This window comes from Elgaria multicarinata, chromosome 5 (genome assembly GCF_023053635.1).
Source record: "Elgaria multicarinata webbii isolate HBS135686 ecotype San Diego chromosome 5, rElgMul1.1.pri, whole genome shotgun sequence".
NCBI lineage: Eukaryota > Metazoa > Chordata > Lepidosauria > Squamata > Anguidae > Elgaria > Elgaria multicarinata.
Genome location: NC_086175.1, coordinates 99,164,070 through 99,185,371, shown reverse-complemented (window position 1 = coordinate 99,185,371; position 21,302 = coordinate 99,164,070). Strand labels below are relative to the sequence as shown.

The 21,302-nt window shown below is 42.3% G+C and overlaps 1 protein-coding gene across 1 annotated transcript; it reads left to right on the top strand.

Annotated features, from left to right (window-relative positions):
* Window positions 1–4,200: 4,200 nt before the first annotated feature.
* Window positions 4,201–16,829, top strand: NXPE3 (neurexophilin and PC-esterase domain family member 3). Its single transcript, XM_063127629.1, has 5 exons — window positions 4,201–4,395; window positions 7,022–7,773; window positions 10,189–10,262; window positions 11,793–11,999; window positions 15,423–16,829. Exons 1-5 carry the CDS (start codon window positions 4,303–4,305, stop codon window positions 16,022–16,024), a joined length of 1,728 nt encoding a protein of 575 aa, XP_062983699.1. The 5' UTR covers window positions 4,201–4,302; the 3' UTR covers window positions 16,025–16,829.
* The last annotated feature ends 4,473 nt before the right edge of the window (window positions 16,830–21,302 follow it).

The window sequence follows — 21,302 nt, the reverse complement described above, 5'->3', positions numbered from 1 at the left end:
GCTGAAATCATAGAAGGCAGAAACTGAGAGTGTCTATAAAGAAAGAATTAAAAATATGTATCTGCTATTTGCAGCTGAACTCAGGAAACGGACTCTTCAGAAAGCAGCAACTGAAAGATCTCTTCTTGGCTGTATCCTTAAACTATGAGTCTCTGGTCAGAAGGAAGACTTCAGGCATAGACCTCTGAAATTAACTGTGAGTGCGAACTTGGGACAAGTTAGGAGGAGGGCAATTGGATATTTATTTATTATTTATTTATTGCATTTTTATACCGCCCAATAGCTGAAGCTCTCTGGGTGGTTTACAAAAATTAAAACCATGAGAACCATTCAAAATATAAAACAAACACTATAAAAGCATAGTATAAAATACAATATAAAAACACAACCAGGATAAAATTGAGCAGCAATGCAGAAATTAATACAGATTTAAAATACAAAGTTAAAACAGCAAAGTTAAAATGTTAAAATGCTGAGAAAATAAAAAGGTCTAAAAGAGTATAGTGTAGGTGCCAGGCGAACCTGTCTAGCGAGGTCATTCCAAAGTCGGGGTGCCACAGCAGAGAAGGCCCTTCTCCTGGTAGCCACCCGCCTCACTTCCTTTGGCAGGGGCTCAATGAGAAGGACCCCTGAGGATGACGTTAGGGTCCGGGCAGGTACATATGGAAGGAGGTGTTCCTTCAGATAGCCTGGCCTCAAGCCATTTAGGGCTTTGAATGTTAATTCCAGCACTTTGAATTGGGCCTGGACCTGGACTGGCAGCCAGTGAAGCTGGAAAATGACTGGTGTGATGTGGTTCACAGTGTGTGTGAGAGAAACTTCTTTAAAGATATAGTAATATTTTAAAGCCAGCACTAAAACTAATATCCTGTGGGTTGTGCCCTGGGTACTCCTAAGCCTCTGAACTTGGGGCCTTACAATTACTCTATGCAGAGCTGGCGCCTTCCTTTCTGCATTTTGCCTAGATGGGCAATTTTGCCCATCTTGTGGAGGTTTCGGAGAAGGAGAGGGAAGTAGAATCATAGAATAGTAGAGTTGGAAGGGGCCTATAAGGCCATTGAGTCCAACCCCCTGCTCAATGCAGGAATCCACCCTAAAGCATACCTAAAGTAGGCTGGGTCGGCAATAGAAAAGGGTGTAAGCCAGCCGCCCCAGTCTCCCCACTCCTAGGAATGCCCTTTCCCCTCATTTGCAAGCATGGTGAGGTAGCCAGCATGGTTTTCTCTGCATTGGTTACAAAGGAGAGGGGATGGGCAGCACAGTTTCCTGGCTCCAAGGTTGAAGTTGTTTCTCTGACCTCATATCCAGGAAAAATAAATATTATTACATTTAGTTCAACTTTAAGATAAATTTCCTGGTTTGTCTTATTTCTATGGCTTAACCCATCTACTGACCTAGTTTGCTCATAATGTTTACCCATGGTTTGTTGCCCTGCCCAGGGTTTGTTTGGCAGACAATTGAACAAACCAAATTTTCTCAACCCAGTCCTTCCCTGTATCCCAAATGTCTTTGTGGAGGTATAGTACTGGCATGTCTGGGTTTTTTTTATCGCTTTTGCTTGCCACCTCTGTAGACTGGTGAAACAACCCATAGTTCTAGGATAACATGTAACAACAACCCATGGTTCAAACAATCTAGAATTCACAGCCCAAAAGTAAACAATGGGTTCTCTTTCTGGGTTGTTTGCAGTTGATAAACTATGGTTTGTCAGCATGGGTCCATTTGCACAGCATGATAACCTAGAATTCAATAAAACATTTGTATTAATTAAACCATGGGTTAGCCTTATGTACGAACAAATACTTACTATATCACAAACCGATCAGGATCATTTTCTGATATAGTGATATTATGTGAATAAAATATTCCAGTAAAGACATGTTCCTTTTAATAAAATATAGCTTGTTTCCCAGTGTTTTCTTTGTCACATCTCAAGTTTTGCTGGAATAATTATCGGAGAATAAACAGGAATGACTTGATCTATTTACAGAAACTGAAAATGTTAATAGAAGCCACAGGCTGTGAACAATCATTGTTAAGAAATTCAGTGTGCTATAATGTAAGCCACTTCTTCACCTGAGACTGTAAAGTTTATATGAAGTAAGTTTCTCCATGTACTTAATACAATCTACTTTCAGTGCTTTCTTAAGAAGAGTGGTTGAGAAATTCTATTTCCCAATCAATAGATTTTATGAAAAAGTATGCATTGCTGACATTAGTGTTCAAGAAAAAAGGGGGAAAGGGAAAGGAGAATCCTATTTAGCTTTAGAAGTTTGCTAAGCTAAACATAGGGTATTGTGATTTCGAATCATTCATTTCCTTAAGATAATAATGCAAGATGTTAAAACAGGCTAAGGCTTCCATCACACCAGCAATTTGTTGCACACTCGACATGCCTGGTATGCTGTTTTGATGTCACATGACGCCATCCCTGTCCTGCACTCATTTCGCCTGATCCCTTCCATGTTTCTTTTCTTTTTAGAGTGCAGAAAGTCTTCCCCCCCACCACCACCATGTGAAATAAATGCACTCCTCCCATGTATTGCTGTCCTTATGTTCTATCAGACCATCCTGTTCTTTGTTGGGTGTGTGTGTGTGTGTTTAAGGGCGGTCTCGCTAACAAAAGAGGAGGGCGGGGCAGTTCTTTGCTGAACCATGAAGGGGGAGGGAGAGAGGTCCCATTTAACTCTGTTCTTACTCCTGAGTAGAAATGACCAGGGGTGCATTTTCACCTTAAAAGAAATTAGGAAAATGTACCGGGACAGGGATGGTGGTGGTTCACCCCCGCGCCTCTCTAGAACTGCAAAGCTTTGCAGTTAAAGACTTGGTTTTTTTTTAGAAATGGAGTGAGCCACTGCCATGACTGATATCCGAGCTGCAGTGCATGTTTGCTCCTCCTCCCCTGTAAACCTTTCGCACGCCAAGCAGCAGCAGCAACAGTCTTGGCCCAAGCGCTCCCTCCTGCTTCCTACAAATGGCCTCCCTTCCTTCTCTCTCCTCGTGGTTTGTTTAATATGATCTTAGGGGAAAGTGTAGTGTGTTGTTTTACTGTAATTGTGCTGCTTCAGGCTGCTGTACTATTGTATTTGTGCAGTATTATAAAATATAAAAATATTTTATAAAAAATAAAAAATTAACTGCAGGGGAAAGGAGGATGTAGGGGGTGGTGCGGGAGATTTCACCAGCAGAGTAGCGCTCCAGGTGAAAAGATACATCAGCTGAAAGAGCGCAGCAACGCACACACATGAAAGTACCCAGCGCTCAACTCGCTAAGGAAACGGAGGGGGAAACCGTGGATGGAAACCGGATAAAAAAAAATAGGTGTGATGGAGCTTTAAGAATTGCTTGCTGTCTATGAGCCCTGCCATCCATTAGCTAAGTTACAGTGATGTTATAGAATGCTCACATCATTCTATCTATTCCATGGAAACTGCCAGCAATTAGAATATTGACAAACAGGTCAGCTTCTGAGAGGAAGTAAAAGATCTGTCTGGGTGGTAAATATATCTTCACACAGGGCCTAAGGATGAGAGAAACTGTTCACAAGAAGAAGGGAACACAGACAGGGATGTTGGGCAATTGGGAAGTGCAGGGAAGAAAGATGATGAGGGTGCTAAGAGCAATTAAGACATAAGCAACTCTAAAAGAAGGAAACAGAATAGGCAGTGGGCGAATAATAGGAACATGAGAAGGGGGAAGAGGTGAACACCCATTTTTCTTTCTTTTAATTCCGTCCATGTACTGGAAAACAGTGTCAGGAAAAACTGCTTCCTAGAGGAGAAACAATCCTCTATATTATGGACAAAGGCACTATATAGTGGTGTGGGGAGGGCCCGGATCTGGTAATGTTTTCCTGAACAATCTTCTCTTGCCATTCTGGTCAGTAGTATATTTCACTTAGACTTGGATCTAGATAACAATCTCCATTGTAAGGCTTGTTATCTGTTTATTTTTAGCTAAGTCAGTTGAAAAATAAACTGGCAAGGTTGTCTGTATTATGTGTTAAAAACAAGTTCTGTTAACAGTTGAGAAACAATATTCGTCATTTTATAGCCTGTTTTTCTTCTCCGCTCCATTTTGGTGGTATATGCTTCAAATGCTAAAGCCGTTTTTATGTTTACCCGAATTTTATTATCTAATCAGAAGTTTTTTTAAAAATGTATTCACAGGAAAAGGCAATGCAGCAGCAGTCGCCTCCTGATGAGATTACTTGTGTGATACTGAGTAACAATGACATTGGTGCCTGTGGAATATGGGCGACGTGGCAGCATCTTACATGGGTGAGAAAGAGATGAAGGGATCATGTGGCCCAATTTCTCCAAAATACATATTTTCTGCTTCGTTCTGGCAGTGCTGGCTATTCTGGCTTTAGTCCACAATTTCTATCAATTGGAGGTGAGTCATTCAACTCTCTCAAAGACAGAGCAATCAGGTTGAACATCATCCTTTCAGTCCACCAGTGTTTTCCCATGTTAGATTATTTAAGTGGTTTGGGGTGACTGTATAAATCCTTTCATGCTTCTTATATATGCCATGAAAAAAGCATACCAACGAAATAACATGCTCTGGAAAGATTTTGGAGTCTGGGCCTAAGGTTCACCACTGCTGATATAATGGGCAAATTGTGTATTTGTATTATCCTCTAAAGTTTAATATAATGGTTTTGAATGATGGCGTGCATAACAAAGATGTCATATAAAGATGCTTCAAATTGTTGCCAACTATGGAAGCAAATACAAAAAAAGCAAATGAAGGACAACATTGAGAGTTGAACTGATTATGAATAGAAATGTCTCAGACTTGCAGGGAAATACATTCCATATCTTTGTGGTTAAAGCATGTTGTTTTGATCCCTAGAACTGCTTGGATTTTATTGTGAAACTGGGCTCTGGCAGAAACATTTGCTATGACTTTGGACAAGTCAGTTTCATTATAAAGAAAGAAAGAAATTTGTAAAATGGGAACAAACCCAAGGTTAGGAGTTCTTCATGGGAAAACTGCGAATGATGTATGAAGCAAAGTGTGGATAAATTGGCATATGAGTGTTTCTGTCATTGTACACAGTACCAATATTGAGCAAAATACAAGGATAAGTGGTACTTAAACAGATGGCAGGATAAATTTGCAAAGCCTGCTCTTGACATCATTGGCCCGAGTGATTATCCCGGCATGCTATTAAGACAGAGCCCTGTTCCACCATCCCAGCCGTTCCCTCTGCAACAGACTGCTGGAGAAACTGCCAGATATTAATCAGCTGTAAATTATTGCTTTTCATGTTCCAGTCAACAGCTTTTCAACAGGAAAACGTTTTGTGGGCTACCTTGTATAGTGGTGGTGTCTTTCTAAAAAGAGACGTGATAAGGCAGGCTTAGGTCTTCCCCGAAACTACTGCTGCGTTTTGTAAGAGTTGGTCTTGATAATACGTTTTCCATGGGTTGGGGATCAGCATACGTGGAGTTGCACTCTGGCCATATTATCACTCTTGTTTTTAATTTTGACAATTAATAGTGCCCCTTCAGCTACATGTATTAGGCCATTGTGTCATGAGTTTCTCTGCCATTGCAGTTTAGTACCATTTGAAGTGGATCACAGGTGGACAAACACATGACATGATGGCCCCTACTTGTATGGGAACCTTACCATGGGGAATCCAGATGCACCCTTTTTATGCTTGTATGTTCTCTTTGTTGCATGTCCTAGAATGAGCGGGGCTCTGATAAGACTTAATTCAAATGTCTGCCATGGTTTCTAGCACAGAGCGCCACACCTGGATTCCCATGTTCTGCCAGCATTTGCTTCAGTTTGAATAGGGTGACCATATGAAAAGGAGGACAAGGCTCCTGAATCTTTAACAGTTGCATAGAAAAAGGAATTTCAGCAGGTGTCATTTGTATATTTATTTATTTATTTATTTATTTAGAATATTTATATACCGCTCCCCATTGAAAAATTTCGGAGCGGTGTACAAGGTAAAATGAAAATAAAAACAGAATAAAACAGTTAAAACAAAATTTTAAAAGAAGCAAAAACAGAAATCCAAGGCTGCATGTTAAAGAAAGGCTTCTTGGAATAAAGATGTTTTCAGGAGGCGCCGAAAGGAGTACAAGGTTGGCGCCTGCCTAACCTCCAGAGGCAGGGAATTCCACAGGAGGGGCGCCACCACGCTGAAGTGTATATATGGAGAACCTGGTGAAATTCCCTCTTCATCACAACAGTTAAAGTGCAGGAGCTATACTAGAGTGACCAGATTTAAAAGAGGGCAGGGCACCTGCAGCTTTAACTGTTGTGATGAAGAGAAAATTTCACCAGGTTCTCCATATATACAAATGACACCTGCTGAAATTCTATTTTCAGTACAACTGTTAAAGATATAGGAGCCCTGTCCTCCTTTTCATATGGTCACCCTAGTTTGAATGTCCACCAATCCCATTTATTCGAGATCAGACGTATTACAGTCCATTGCAGTCCTCCAGAGAGGTGGATAACTTACTGTCTTCTAAGCTTATATATATCTTCTCTTTATTCCCTCTTACTAATAGTTCTATTTTTATATAATTGCCAATTCTCACATTCTTGTATATTTCCTATAAAATCTTCGTTGGAAATCTTTAATGACCCAACTGCATTCATGTCTTGCCTACTGATTTGACTTTCTAGTACATTGTAATAAACATGTGCATTAATAAGGAAAATAATCATTTTGTGATTATATTATATACAGTCATGTTTATGTGTGTGTGTATGTAAGTATACAGTATGTGTACACATATACTCCTAGGCTTGCAGTTTTATGAGGTCTCTCACATTTGTTGATGCCCAATGTAAATTGACATCATTGGCCCTCAATCATTATCTTGGCATGGGGTATGTTTTCAAAAATGTATTTTATTGGTGGTAAACCATCTTGAAAGCTCCTTGTGTAGCCAGAAACTGATATATATGTTAGATATAAAACAACTGCTAACATTTATATGGTTCTACCATTAATAGGCCTGTTTCAAAGAGCTTCCTTCTTTTGTAGAACCTGAATGCCACAGGTTTGAAGTGGTTGATAGAAGATGATGACCAGCAGCCTTTATCACAGGTGACTAAAATACCCAGAAAGCTATACTGTGGTTATGAGCACCAAGTTTTATCTAAGAGGGAACAAGAGGAAGAAGAATCTTTATTTGCTGCTATACAGTGGCCTAAACCCCCTGAAGACAACATCCCATTTGTGAGGAGCACAGACCCTTCTCATAGCAACTTTGTCATACTGAATAGTCACACACATTTCAAAGTTGGTGATCAGCTGGAGGTGCTGGTCCACATGAAAGATTATGAAGGGAAACCAAAACAGTATGGTGGAGATTACCTTCAAACAAGAATCCACTCTGCTCATCTGAAAGCTGGAGCTACTGGAAGAGTTGTAGATTACCAGAATGGATCTTACAGAGTTTTTTTCACTTTACCCTGGCCAGGGGAGGTCATGGTATCTGTGTCTTTGGTCCACCCAAGCGAAGGGATCCAAGCCCTTCAACGTTTACAAGAAGAAAGACCAGACAGGGCCTATTTTAAAAGCCTATTCAAATCAGGGAGAATTTCAGAAACCACTGTGTGCAATGTGTGTTTGCCTGGAGACATGCCAGTCTGTAACTTTACAGATCTTTACACTGGCGAGCCATGGTTTTGCTACAAACCAAGGAAACTCTCCTGCGCTACCAGGATCAGCCATTACAAAGGAGGATATCAAAAGGGGCTTTTGACTTCAGAAGAGAGTCGCCTTTTCCAAAGGTACATGTTCACTTATATCATGTGTTTACTGTTTCTTCTGTTTTAGTCAGTTCAGCTTCATATTGGTTCATTCCCTGTAAATTGCTTGTACCGGCAAAAGTTATTGCATGAATGCCTTTTTGCGGACTGAAATTGTCCATGGAAACAGGTACCAAGCAAACCAAAAAAAGGTGGATGTTTTTATATGTACAGCTCTGTTATAATGTTTCTAATTTGCCTGAAAGGTGTAAGAGACAGCAGTTTAATGCTAAATCTGCTTCACATTTTCCAGAGACCCATTACCTTGGGGCTTCTGTGGTAGCTGTTACAGGCAGCATACCACCACTAATAAGTACATTTAGCAGAGAAGAATTAACTGTATGTAACCCTATGCAGTGTAGCCCTCTGGCGGTATGCCAGCTTCTTAACCTTTTTTGACTTTCATGAGCTGCTGTAGGGATATTTTGAGCAGATGAGGAGGAGAGAGAAGGAGCCAGAGATTTAAAAATAAAGGTTTGTGAAGAAACTGGGAAGACCCAGAGACAGAAAAGGGAGGTCCCGAGGAAGCTGGGGAAAGACCAGGAAGGAGAAAGCAGCAGTATTCTGCTTTTCAGCTGGTTAACAGTCAGAAACATCCCCAGAATTAACTGCCAGTACCTGAGGCCTAGTACAGCTACCCTGGAGTCCTGGACTACACAGCTTGAGACAGATTTTAAGAAATCACTCACCTTTGTGGACTGAATAACAATTGGACTCCCTTCCTTCTATTTTTTTTGTTTTAGGGACTTACTTTAAATCATTTATTCATTTGAATCTTTGTTTTGCTTCCTGTTTCCCCCTTCCCTTTCTTGCTAAGTAAGTCTTAGTTCTTGTTTTATAAGTTGGTCACTGGTTTTTCCTCCCACCCCTTTGCAAGGGAACAGAGGTCCTGGTGGGCTGGAGGCACAACACAGTAGCCTGGGGTCAGCATTTTTCTCCCAGACCCATCCCACTACTATCCAAAGGAAATAACAGCGAGCTGGGTGGGCGGGCAATTCTTGTCAGGATCACAGCAAGGAGAAAAGTTAAATTCCCCCTTCCTCCCTGCCTGCCATGGTCCTGATCCTGATCACTCTCTGTATTTTTGCTTTTAAAAATAGTTAAAAGCAGTAGTTTGGTTTATGTTACATGTAGTGTGGCTCTCCAGTGTTCTCTAAAGTCTCGTGATCTGAAATGTGAGAAATACAGATGGTTGGAAGGGAGAGGCTGGAAAGGCAGGGTCATAATTGCACTCTGCTTTGCAGTTCACAGGAGATATGACCAGAGTTAGGGAATCTGTATTCCGATTCATGTTGAGCTGCATGCCTACAGTCAAAAGAGGATATAACTATAATATACCAGTGGTATAGCTAATGTATAGTTTGGCCCTGGGAATTTCACCTTTGATAGATGTAGTAATGGGGTGAAAATCCGCCTGGGTGCACTGTGCAGATTTTTGCCCCATGACTGGTGCAGGACAGTGGGGGCTCAGTTCCGGACAGAACTCACTTCCGCTCCCTTTGTCCTTTCCCCACTTTATACAGCACCCTTTACACAGTGGGGGGAAATATTCACTTTCCCTAGCCTTGGGGAAATCGCATTCCCCCCCCAACCAATGGGGAGTCCTAAAGGCCCTATTAACAGGGCCTATTAAGCCCCTATTGGTGGGGTGGAGAAGGTTTTTTCCCTTCTACTCTAATGGCGGCAAAATAACCCTTCTCCTCCCCCTCCCACCTATTGGGGCCTGAAAAGGCCTCTTCATACTTACATTAAGGGCCCTTTCAGGCCCCTATTGGCACAGGGGAAGGGAAAGTGCAGTTCTGGGTCCCTGGAAAGTGTGCACTTATTTATTTATTTATTACATTTCTATACCGCCCAATAGCCGAAGCTCTCTGGGCGGTTCACAATGGGCACTTTCCCATGCCCCTCCCTCATTCTACACCAATTGGGGCCTTAAAGGGCCATCTTAGCACAAGCGTTAAGAGGCTCTTTCAGGCCCCGATTGGCGCTGGGGGGGGGGAAGGAGGGAAAGCGCACTTTCCAAGGCCTCTGGAAATTGCGCAATTCCCCTGGCAGACCATTAGCGTGTTCGTGGAATTGCATATTTTCCAGAGGCCCAGGAAAGTGCGCTCTGCCTCCCTTCCCTCTGTGCCAATCATGGCCTTAAAGGCCCTAAGGCCATGATTGGTGGGGGAGGGGAAGGCAAGGCATGCTTTCTGGGGCCTCTGGAAAGTGCACAATTCCCCCGGCATGCTAATGGCATGTTGAAACAATTGTGCACTTTCCGGAGCTGCTGGAATTGGGCTGGCCGGGCAGCGCTCAGCAGATTCGTGGGGCAAGCACCCCACCCCGCGTATTCTTCATCCACTAGATAGAAGTGCCTTTTTTCATTAAATTGTGTTTTGTTTTTTAATTTAGTGATGTGAATATTAAAGTGCCAATATCCTCAAGTGGCCCTGATACTGTGATCGTAAGGCCTTTGGGGCATGCAGGTAAAGTAAACGTTTGAAAGACTTGTTATGAAACCACTGCTGCCTTGTTCACATGTTACATTTCGTCCTTGAAATTCACACAATGAGTGCAACCATCAAGGAACAGCTTGATCAGTATGATGGGGTATTGCTGATCAACTGTAAATTTTATATTATTATTATTGTTATAGTTATTATTAGCATAGCTTGGCATTTTTAAAGCATGTCAGGGTGAAAAGTGCTTCATATTATTTATCTCAGTAATCCAATGAACTGTATTGTAGATCAGTATTATGATCCTCATGTTACACATGAGGGGCTGAGGGGTGCACTGAGGTGAAATTTGAATTAAGAAGGTTCAAGAGTGCATTCGCAGCAACTATGTGATGCCAACTCTCAATACCTGTCAAAAAACAATGATCAAATTAAGATGATTAAATTAGATAAATAACAGCTCAGCTAATCTTATGATGAATTGGCTTATAAAACATGTTAAGTCTGCTCATAGGTTTTGTGTTGCAATTCAAAGGCACATTTATTAGTCTTTTGTATCTCATGATTTGCAAACTTAGCTCCCAGATTTAACGAGCTACCTAACTGGCACCTGGCACTTTTGATTTGAACGGTTTAATAGGTTTCCCATGCACATTAAAACTTTGTAAAGGTCACAAAATGGTGTCGCCGTTATGCAGGCAGAAGCGGTATAGCTCATTATCAGTGATCTCAGTGGCACTAGCCAATAGTTGCCTTGATGCTCCCCCAACCATAATTGCAGTAGGCATGCAGTGTCAGAGGGGTATTAGATTATCCTGGCAACCAGACATTGATCACAGCCCAACTGTGTATGCTTAAATCTCTATCAGATTGTGGCGATTATGTGTTGAGGGCTGAGGAAATGTAATTAATGAATTTTTTAAATTAATTAATTTATTGTATTTTTAATCCATGCGATAACAAGTGTTCTCTGGGCAGATTAACCCACAGCAGAAATGCTGCCTTGGCGACAGATGTTTAGAATCTCTATAATGTTGGACATTTATCAAACACACACATAAAACGTTGCCTGGAAAAGCTTTTTTGGTTTCTAAAATTTTGTTGGATGATTCACCAGCATTTTTCCCTACACATTTAAGCAAACTTCCATTAATTGCTTTCCAAAACTTGGAAATTGACTGCAATGTGCTCATTACATCTAAATTTGAAAATGTTATCTTACAATTGGGTTTTAGGAAGATTGATGTTACATGCATTTATTTATCTCCAATTTATTTATTTACTTTCTTATCTACTCCTAGGCATTTGATGACAGGTGCTGGAGCTTCTTAAATTTAGTTCTTTTATCAGCATTTGTAATTGTTTTTACTGTTTTAAATTGTTTATGTTTTAATTTGTTGTCAGATACCCTGAGTCATTTTAAAGAAAAAACATATTATTATTATTATTATTATTATTATTATTATTATTATTATTATTATTATTAGGTTTACTGCTATAATTGTAAACCTGTAGCTTTTCATTTTCTAATGTATAATTAAAAATGGCCTCTTTCAGAGATGGACAATATGGAAAGATCTCAAAGCCCTGATGTATTTCCTTCTGGATATTATTATCAAGATGAGTGGCAACCAAGAACACAGTGGATTCGTCATTTTAATAAGTCATCAGATATTACTGAATGTTTAGAGGGGAAACTTATCCACTTGTTTGGAGATTCTACAATCAGACAGTGGTTTGAATATTTGACAACATTTGTTCCAGGTTACTATTTTTGCCTTACCTTGTAAACAAAAAATACAAGTACAGATACTCTGAATGTAGATTGTGAAAATTTGGTCATCATGTTTTAACTGATGTTCTTGTGGTTGATGTCCCTGTTTCTGGAATTCGGAAGAGCTAGAGAAATTGGGGGTGGGGAATCCTTCCAATCTCCTCCCTAATTCTGTTTCACCGTAAGTGTTTCAGTTTTATGGCCTTTAGAGAGCATCTGAGGCCCTAGGATATTTCAGTTTCCTGGAACTGAGGTCAGAGATAGCGCTCCCTGGCTCCATCAAATCCAGTGCACAGAGAGAGGGCATTCCTGTGGTCAGGGAGGGGAGGGGACCAGAGTCCGGCTTACGCAGTTTCCTCAAGCATTTCCAGCTTCCCTCTCTCCCCCTCTGAAGCACCAAAGCTAGATGAACAAAAAAGCCCTTCTCCAGTTTGGTGTGAGGAAGTCATCCCACAATGTGTTATCTCCACCTATCACCCAGGAAAAAGCAGGGACCATGTGACTAAAATGTTTGAGTATTCTATTGGTCCCAGGCTCCTCCTTGTCAATTTCGTCCCTGCTTTTCGCCCAGGACAGAGCTATCTTTTATCTTCTCCTACTCAAAACTTCTAATGTCTTCAAACTCTTAAATTTTTAATCTTTCTTACCTCTTTAAATCTTCATCTCAGTAATTCCTTTTCCTTTTAAAAAATAACATTTCCCCTCTGTTTTTCTGCTCTGCCTTCTGTTTTCCTCATGGCCCCTCTGGCTGTAAAAAAGGCCTCTATCACTGCAAGAAAGAGCAAAACAATCATGATCATTAGGGACTATTGAAAGACAAAAGTCCTGATTTTTCAGACCAGGCTGGAGAGAAGGGGAAGCAAGATCACCTGCCCGCAGGTATATACCGCTTTCTGAGTCTTAAGAACATAAGTGCCATGCTGGCTCACACCAAGGGTCCATCTAGTCCAGCACTCTCTTCACACAGTGGCCAACCAGCCATTGGCCAGGGAACAACAAAGCAGGACATGGTGCAATAGCACCCTCCCACCCATGTTCCCCAGCAAATTTCATCCAATTTGCTCCCCTTCTACATTGGGACAATCAAAAACATGTTCATATTCATCTCCTTCAGATGATTTAACCTGAACCAGATGCTTCTCAGCTCCTGTTGGCTTTCCCCAAAGATTTAGTCTTGCCAAAGATCACAGAAGCCTTATTAGCGGCTGAGCTCAAAGGAGTTGGGGTGTCTGAGTCTTTGGACCATGCCACCCTCTTCACAGAGGAGGTGGAGCTGGCCATCAGAGGAGGAGGAATCAGCTCAACAACAACCAGATGCTGAAATCTCCAGAAGGATGAGATTGAGGGTGCATTCCCCTCCCCACCAAATTGAGCAGGCTTCCCGCCAAATTGAGCAGGCAGCCATTTTGCATAGCAGTTGCAATCCACACTGCCAAAATGAAACCTCCCCTCCCCCAACCCCTTCTACCTCCAGGCAAGGGAATAAGTTATACCACCCCTCCACTATTAAGGACATTTCTCAGTTAAATTACACAGTACTCCCCCAGCTAACAAAAGCTGTTCTTGATAATTTAACTGATTGCCTCTTGGACAAACACATTTTTAAGAACAGGAGTGCTGATAAAGTGTAACAGCAATTCCCACACCTCTGAATTTTCTTCCTCCCCTCGTCCAAATTATTTCACTAGACATTATAAAATCACACATGCCTCGGCAGAAGCTTCTTTTCCAACAGGTACTTACACCATCATACAGTATATTGGTTCACTCTCCCACCCTAGTTGGAAGTTAGCTTTAGCATATCCCATTGTGGGATGCCTTCCACACCCCAATCTAGAGAATGGACCATTGGTACTTACCAAGAAGGTTCCTTCTGGGTTGGTGCGTGGAAGGCATCCCAACCACACCCTACAATGTTTACTGAGCCTCTTACCATCTCATCATGCACATATTTGCCTCTGCGTTCACTGGACAGACTTCCTTATGTCACATCAATGACAGTGTGACCATATTGTTTGTTCCTATTTGTATCTAATGTGTACTCCTACCAGGAGATCAACCTGTAGTCTTTTCTTCTGAGCTATAGCCATGGACAGAACTGGCAAGGAGGAACCTGGGACCAATAGAATACTCAAAAGTCTTAGTCGCATGTTCCTTGCTTTTTCCTGGGTGATAGGTAGAGATAACCCATTGTGGGATGCCTTCCACACACCAACCCAGAAGGAACCTTCTCAGTAAGTACCAATGATCTGATCTAAAAAAAATGCAGAGCAGGAGGCAGGGCGGAGGCAACAATTGCCTCCACTATGCCTCCCACTCTACACTGGATGCTTGTAAGTCTCCAAGTTCAGAGGCTTACTAGCATCAAGGGTGAATTTCATAGGACTGCACCCTTAAGAAGTGCTTTTTCATGTGCTCCAGGTTTTCTATTTAAAGCCCCCTCTCCTGACAATGGCTGTCCCCAGGAAGTGCATTTCTCTTATTTCTCATACTATAAATGTTGATAGTGGTGTAGCAGTTATTACAGAAGCAGGAAAATAGGAGAAGCAATGATAATAGGAAGAATGTGAGCACACACCTGGGCTTCGGTTGGAGGTGAGGGCTAAAGGACTGAACAGGTCCTTTAAAAGGTGGGAAAGGTGGGTTTTTGAGGAGGGATTTGAAAGAATAAAGCACTGTAGGCCTATATGGTGTTCTAGAAAAGAATTCCAAACATAAATGGAATTCAATAGAGAAGGTGCTAAGGGGTTGCAAGGCCAGGGACAGCATTATAGGTAAAAACAAGGAGTTTGATCAGAATTTAGAAAAACATGGAAAGTCAGTGTTGTTGATGTTTTGAGGAAGGGGAGTTGGATGCTTTAAGCAGCAAGAGAAGTACATTGTCTTTGCTGTAGAGTTCTGGAGAGAAGAGAGAGAACTTAGGTGTGGCAGATGAAAGGCAGGGAAAAGAGGGTTGTAGTAATCAAAGTGTGAGATGGCCAATATATGAATCAGAGCTTTAGCCAAGGCAACTGAGAGCAACACTTGACACTTCTGCCACACTGCGTAGCAAGAAAATTTCATGATTTGGTAGTAGATTAAATATGAGGAGCAAAAAAGAAGGAGCAATCCAAAGCAAAGCCAAGGCTTAATACCTGCTCACCAAGGTGAACAATTTTAATGAGATTATCTGTTCAGATGGTTCCGTTAACATGTACTATTTTCCGTTCTGCAAGACTTTTCTAGTTGAATGTACATCTCAAACACTTACAAATGATTCAAGTTGATGCACTCCGGGCATTTATTTCTTGATCTTACATGATGATTTCTCAGAGGCTTTAATGCGAAGGATAAGGGTGTTGTTTTGGTTTTACTGACAGTTACAGATGGTGACAGATTGCAGGCAGTGACACCATTATTCTTTTATTTTTCAGATCTTGTGGAGTTAAATCTTGGCAGTCTTAAAAAGGTTGGTCCTCTCATGGCTGTGGACCTGAAGCATAACATCCTACTAAAATTCCGCTGTCATGGGCCCCCTATTCGCTTTTTCACTGTGTTTAGCAGTGAGCTACACTACATTGCCAATGAACTGAATCGCATTGTAGGTGGGAGGAACACTGTGATAGCCATAACTATCTGGTCTCACTTTAGTACTTTCCCTGTAGAAGTGTACATCAGGAGACTGAGGAACATTCGCAGGTCAGTTGTTCGGTTGTTGGATCGGAGCCCCAAAACTCAGATAGTCATCAAAACAGCCAACGTTCAGGAGCTTGGACCAGAAATTAGCCTTTTCAACAGTGACTGGTATTCCTATCAGCTTGATACAATCATGAGGAAGATGTTCTCAGGAATTGGGGTGTACTTTGTGGATGCGTGGGAGATGTCACTGGCACACCATTTGCCACACAAATTACACCCGGAAGATGTCATTGTCAAAAATCAGTTGGATGCTTTCTTGTCTTTTGTGTGTCCGCTGGAAACGCACTATAGCTTCTTAAGAGGAATACATAATCAAATGTGGTCTCTGTTTCTGTAATTCAGTGTCACTCATGTTCTGCACTAGATGTTTACCATGAGTTATTGCTGATTTGACCTGCATCTTATCTGCTCAGCCTGCGCTATACTATACTTAATAATATTTGCAATGTTTGGGGGCTATACTACTATAAGCACACACGCCTTTTTGCGGTGCGCATCTCAGCGTGCAGGTGTTCACAATTCCACTCATTGGTGAGTGTTCCCTCACCGTCTGGTGACGGTAATGAGAGGGGCTTCCTCTTCAGCTTGCAAGTTCCGCTTGCCCTTGTAATTGCACTGAATTTCAGGGGTGGGGAAAGACTGGACTCAACAAACATGAACTATTTGCTTCTGTGCAGCCCTAACTCCCAATTCCAACAGGTCTTACATGTTCTCTTGCAGTGGATAAAGGATATCCTTCGATAAATTGCTCCTCCCACTGAGTCCGTTAGGCAAGACTATGCTTATTTAGGTTTTTGAGCGCCTTCAAATGAGAAGGAGCAGCCTACTGTAGTTTTGTTCAGGCCTAGCTCCGAAGCAGCATGATGATGGTATTCTGACGATACTTCTCAGTCTTTTCCTTCACAGCTTATCTACTTCCTTCATTTTTCCTCTCAGCTTTTCTAAAGGGATTTAGAGCTTTTCTACACAAGGCATTTATTGTGTGCTCGTTATTTCCTACTGGTATCCATTCTGAGGAGGAAAGTCCCAGGTTGTCCCTGGATTCTGTGAAGGGTCTCTTGGTCAGCGATTTGGCCTCCTGGAAAAGACAGAGCAAGGCAGACGGTGCTCTTCAGGCCAAGGCCTTTTGTGATAACATGACTCCTGCATACTCAAGTCTGTTTCCTGCTTCTTGCATGCCAGTGAGGCTTGTTAAAGCAGGGCAGTCTTGGAGAAACAGACCAGCTGGGCTCCCACCCCCTTCTCCTGGAGTTTTGCTGCTGGATATGGCTGATCTTCCTTCATAATGGAAAGCTGAGGGAGGAATCTGCCTTACAGCAGGTCAGCAGGGATGGCAAGTGGGAAGCCTCTAGTCTGCTTGTTTCCCTCCATGCTCCCCACTGTAGCTCCAAACCAGCTGACAGATATCAGGATCACTGTAAAGGGCAGGAGTCTTCCTCTACTCCCTCCTCTCCTTGGCCAGATTGCTTTGCCATCCCAGCTCAGAGAGGGGGTGTTTTTGTTCTTGTTTCTTGTCATGTACCCGCCACATTAGGTGCAAAGAGTGGGGCTCCTCCTCTGATTCATAACTGCCTTTACTACGGCATATTGATCAGGGCATGCAGAATAAATTGGTCCCAAACCAGACTATAAACTTCCAGATGATTTTATAGACACGATTCATTTGGAATGGTTTGGGCCTTGATCATGTAGGCCAATTAGTTCCTTTATCAAAAAATCCTACAAGTTGCAAAAGAACATGGTGGGTAAATTGACATTTTCCTCCAGTGGAGGAGAATATCCTTATGTGTCGGTTGCTCCTCCCACTTCCTCCAGTAGACAGGTCTATTCAAATTAAGCTAGAGTGCTCCTTTTAGTGGGAGAGTTTGTCAGTTTCATTCCTACCTAGCTCTGAGCAGAACATAGGGAATGGTTCTAGGAGAAGCATCCGGTTTAATAAATAAAATACAAAATGAAATAGAATAAAAACATCAAAGAATAAAGATGACAGACTACCTTTCGAGAGCCTCTGAGGTCAGTAAGCCTGCTTTGCAGTGGTTGCTACCCCCTCTGCAGATGACAGCCCAGAGATGTCATGTGACTCTACTGCACCAGTCTTTGACATAGGAGAGCAACTACAGGGACGTATTAGTTTTTGCGGATCCCAAACCCCTGGATGGCAGCAAGAACGCAGCAGAACTCAGGCTTCCTTTCCCAGGCTGTCTTCCTCTCCGAGGAGCAGTGCAGGCCTACCACAGTAGTGGCTCCCAACCCCTCCAGGACTATTGGAGGCCACTTTTAGAAACCGTGGCAAAAAGATTAGTGAAGTCAGGGACCCAATACTTACCATGGCTGGCCATTGTTTGCCCCCACACCCAGGCTCTCTGTCCTGAATTTGTCGATGGATCTGGGAAGTGGTTGCCATTGAGGAGGTCAGCTGCTCCCTCAGAGTATCCAGCCCACCATTTCCTCACATTGTTTCTTGGGGGGTGGGGGGTGGGTCTCTCTCTCTTGAAAACAACCATACATAGGTACCCCACCTAGTACTTATACAAAGTACGGAAGGCCCTCACCAAAGCCCCATGCAAGCTTTTGAGACAAGCATCCTTTAAGGTTTTGTTGTTGAAGGTTTTATTTGTGGTAAGCAGTGACCTCCACCCAAAGTGCTTTTTCACTTAGAAAGGAGCTCTGTATTTTCCACCTGAATTCTATCATCCTCTGCCAGGACGTGACCTTCACTCCCAAGGTTAACCACTATTCATAGAGTGCAGGAAGTCAACCTACCTTTCTTTTGTCCTCACCCTGCAAACAATTAGAGAAAGAGTGACATTATCTGGATGTTTGGGGGTGCTTAAGATCTAGTTCAAGCATACCAGAGATTTCAGAGTATCTCACTCTCTTTTTGTGTCTTGCCAGCCTGTAATTATGGGACGTCACATCTCAAGGTCTATTCTAGCCAGGTGGATCAGGGAATTCATTTATCTATGCTATGGAGTGTCTGGTTCTCTTCCTCCTGGGGGATTTTTGGTCACTGAACCAGGAGTGTGGCTACCTCAGCAGTCTTGGACACAAATGCTCCATTGATGGCTATCTACAGGGTGGCCTTTGATTGGCAGTATAGGTGGGACAACTTTGCCTCTTCCAAAGCCTCTTTCAGCAGGAAGGTACTTCAATAAGTAAAATATTTTGGGAAACCTTTCCAGCATCGTATAAACCACCCATTTGGGTACTGCTGCTTTATGCCCCACAAATAAGGATATTCTCCACTGCAGGAAAAAGGAATGTTGGATACTTACTGTGATATGTTCCTTTTTGCAGTAGATGGAGGAGATCCTCCCCTCATGTAGCAAGGTGCTGCCAGAGTGGGAAAGGACTTGCTGGGCTTAATGGATTTCTAGTAATTTAATTTAGAGTTCATGTTAGGTTAAGTGGCTATTTTCAGAAGCCTTAAATTCTTCGAGGATCTTTTTGGAGTGTCTCTCTTGATTATGAAACTGACAAAGGGAGATCGTTGCTCTCCCACTAGAGGGGCATTCCAGCTTAATTCGAATAGACCTGTCTATAAGCAAGTGGGAGGAACAACCCACATGCTCCCTCCCTCCATGGTATCCAATGTTTCTATTCTCTGGGGGAGATTTTAGGGGCTGTTGCCTAAAAAAAGACCCTGAGGTCAGGAAGGGTGACCTATTCAGGAAGTCACAGGAGGAGAAGCTCTGTCCATAAGGGCCATCTCCATAGTTTTCATTTTTACCAGGGATTCAGTACTTTGTTCCAGGGACTTTGTTATGGAAATGCTGCAGGGTAACATCCACCTTTGACAGGGCCCCCAATAGGGGTTGTGGTTAAAGCTACGGCTTTTGTAGATTCACTGAAGTTTTCTGCCAGGACTCTAGAGCTCAGACAGCTCTTCCTTTTGCCTAAAAGGAGGAGAGGAAAGGAAGGGCCCCAAACAGTCTGGCCATTCTTTTCCGATCTTCAGAGTCTCCTTTAGAGTAAGGGACAATCGGGAGAGCATTAAAAAGCCTAATCAGTCCTGTCTATCATAGCAAGTGGAAGGAGCAATCTATCCAAGGATATCTTCCATCCACTTCCGAAAAGGAGCATATCACAGAAGACCTAATGTTCTGTTCTCTGCTGCCAGCAATGTGTATATATGCACAGTCCTTGGTTCTCACCAGTTGGAGCCTAGGACTGTCCACCCCTGCTTCCCAGGGCTTTCCTTGAGGAATCCTCCTATTTCTAGGTATCCTCTCCACTTCTTTTCTTTCCCCATTTTTGGTGTCCAGTGTGTTTGCATGCAGGACATCTAGTTTATGAATACTGGGAGTATTTTTTTATTATTAAATTGCACAGTTTTAAATGGCTTTGTAGGCTACCTCCTTAATTACTTGATACTTTCCTAGGGAGAAATATACTGTCACTAATGCTGGTATATAAGTATTTAAGATACATTAACTTTCTGTACTGCATGAACATGGACACTGTTTTCAAGGCAGTTCTCAGTAATTAATAGCGGAAGGATGGGATGGATCACTTGGAGCATTTATTTATTTGTTTATTTATTTGAAGCATTGTTACCCTGCTTTTGAGCCAAAAAGCTTCGCAGAGTGGCTTAAAAAGATCAGAAGGTCCTGGCTTTCAAGATTAACATCTAAAAGGCATAACACACAAGGGGGCAGGTGATAGAGAGGGAGGAAAGGGGTGGGGGAAAGCAAGTTCAGGTTCCAGTTCTTAAAATTCCAGTTCTTATCATGACTACCAGGGATGGAATCAGTTTGGTAGTTGGATAGAATAGCTGCCATTAGGCGATCGTTGCAAGAGGGTCAAAGGCAGCTGGTCTCTCAACAGAATGGAATATTCCTGCTTCTCTCCCTCTGCTCTGCAGTGTCATGTTTCTTTTGTTCCAAAGCTGCAGGTAGCTGCAAAAGGAATCCTTAGATCACATCAAAGAATTAAAGAAGTGTTACATGTCTTTTGATCTCTTGCTTTAAAAAAAAAAGACCCTGGAAGACTAATTTTGAGGATTCTGAGACAATGAGGAAGTTGCTGCTCTTAACCTCGTAAGGCTTTTCTACATGAAGCTTTTAACCTGCACGTTCCGGATTCTTTGCGGGATTAAGATCAGCTCCTTTACATGTCCCCCCCCCCCCCCCGGTTTTCTTTCTCTGCCTTTATATATGTTCCACTAGGTGGGGCTGTGGTGGAGCAGAATTGTGCAATTATATAAGATTTCTATGGCATTATAGAGACCATTCACAAACCACCCCACCCATTTTCTCTGTTAAGAAAAAAAAAATCCTTCAATAATGGTCACAAAGCATGGAAGAGGCCCCTGGAGGATGACCTGCAAACTACCATGGGTGAGCAATCATGAGTACACAATAAAAGCCTCATGTAGAAACGCTTGTAGTGGTACAGGATGACATGGTTCTGGTCTAGTAGAGAAGACATGGATGAGGCCGAACGATAATGTAGTAGCAGTAATGGCAATGAGCCAAGAGAAATCTGGACGGCAGAAGTGAATCAGATGAAAGCAAGGAGTTGGGTGGTTCAGAGAAACCTGCTAAAGAAACATTTTTTGAGGAGGAGAGAACACAACAACAGATACAGAGTATACTGGAAGACACTTGGTAGAG

Coding starts and splice junctions, on each gene's coding strand:
- NXPE3 (XM_063127629.1), top strand. CDS start 4,303: ATGTGGCCCAATTTCTCCAAAATACATATTTTCTGCTTCGTTCTGGCA. Junction 4,396..7,021: donor ACAATTTCTATCAATTGGAG/GTGAGTCATTCA, acceptor CTTCTTTTGTAG/AACCTGAATGCCACAGGTTT. Junction 12,000..15,422: donor TTTGACAACATTTGTTCCAG/GTTACTATTTTT, acceptor TTTATTTTTCAG/ATCTTGTGGAGTTAAATCTT.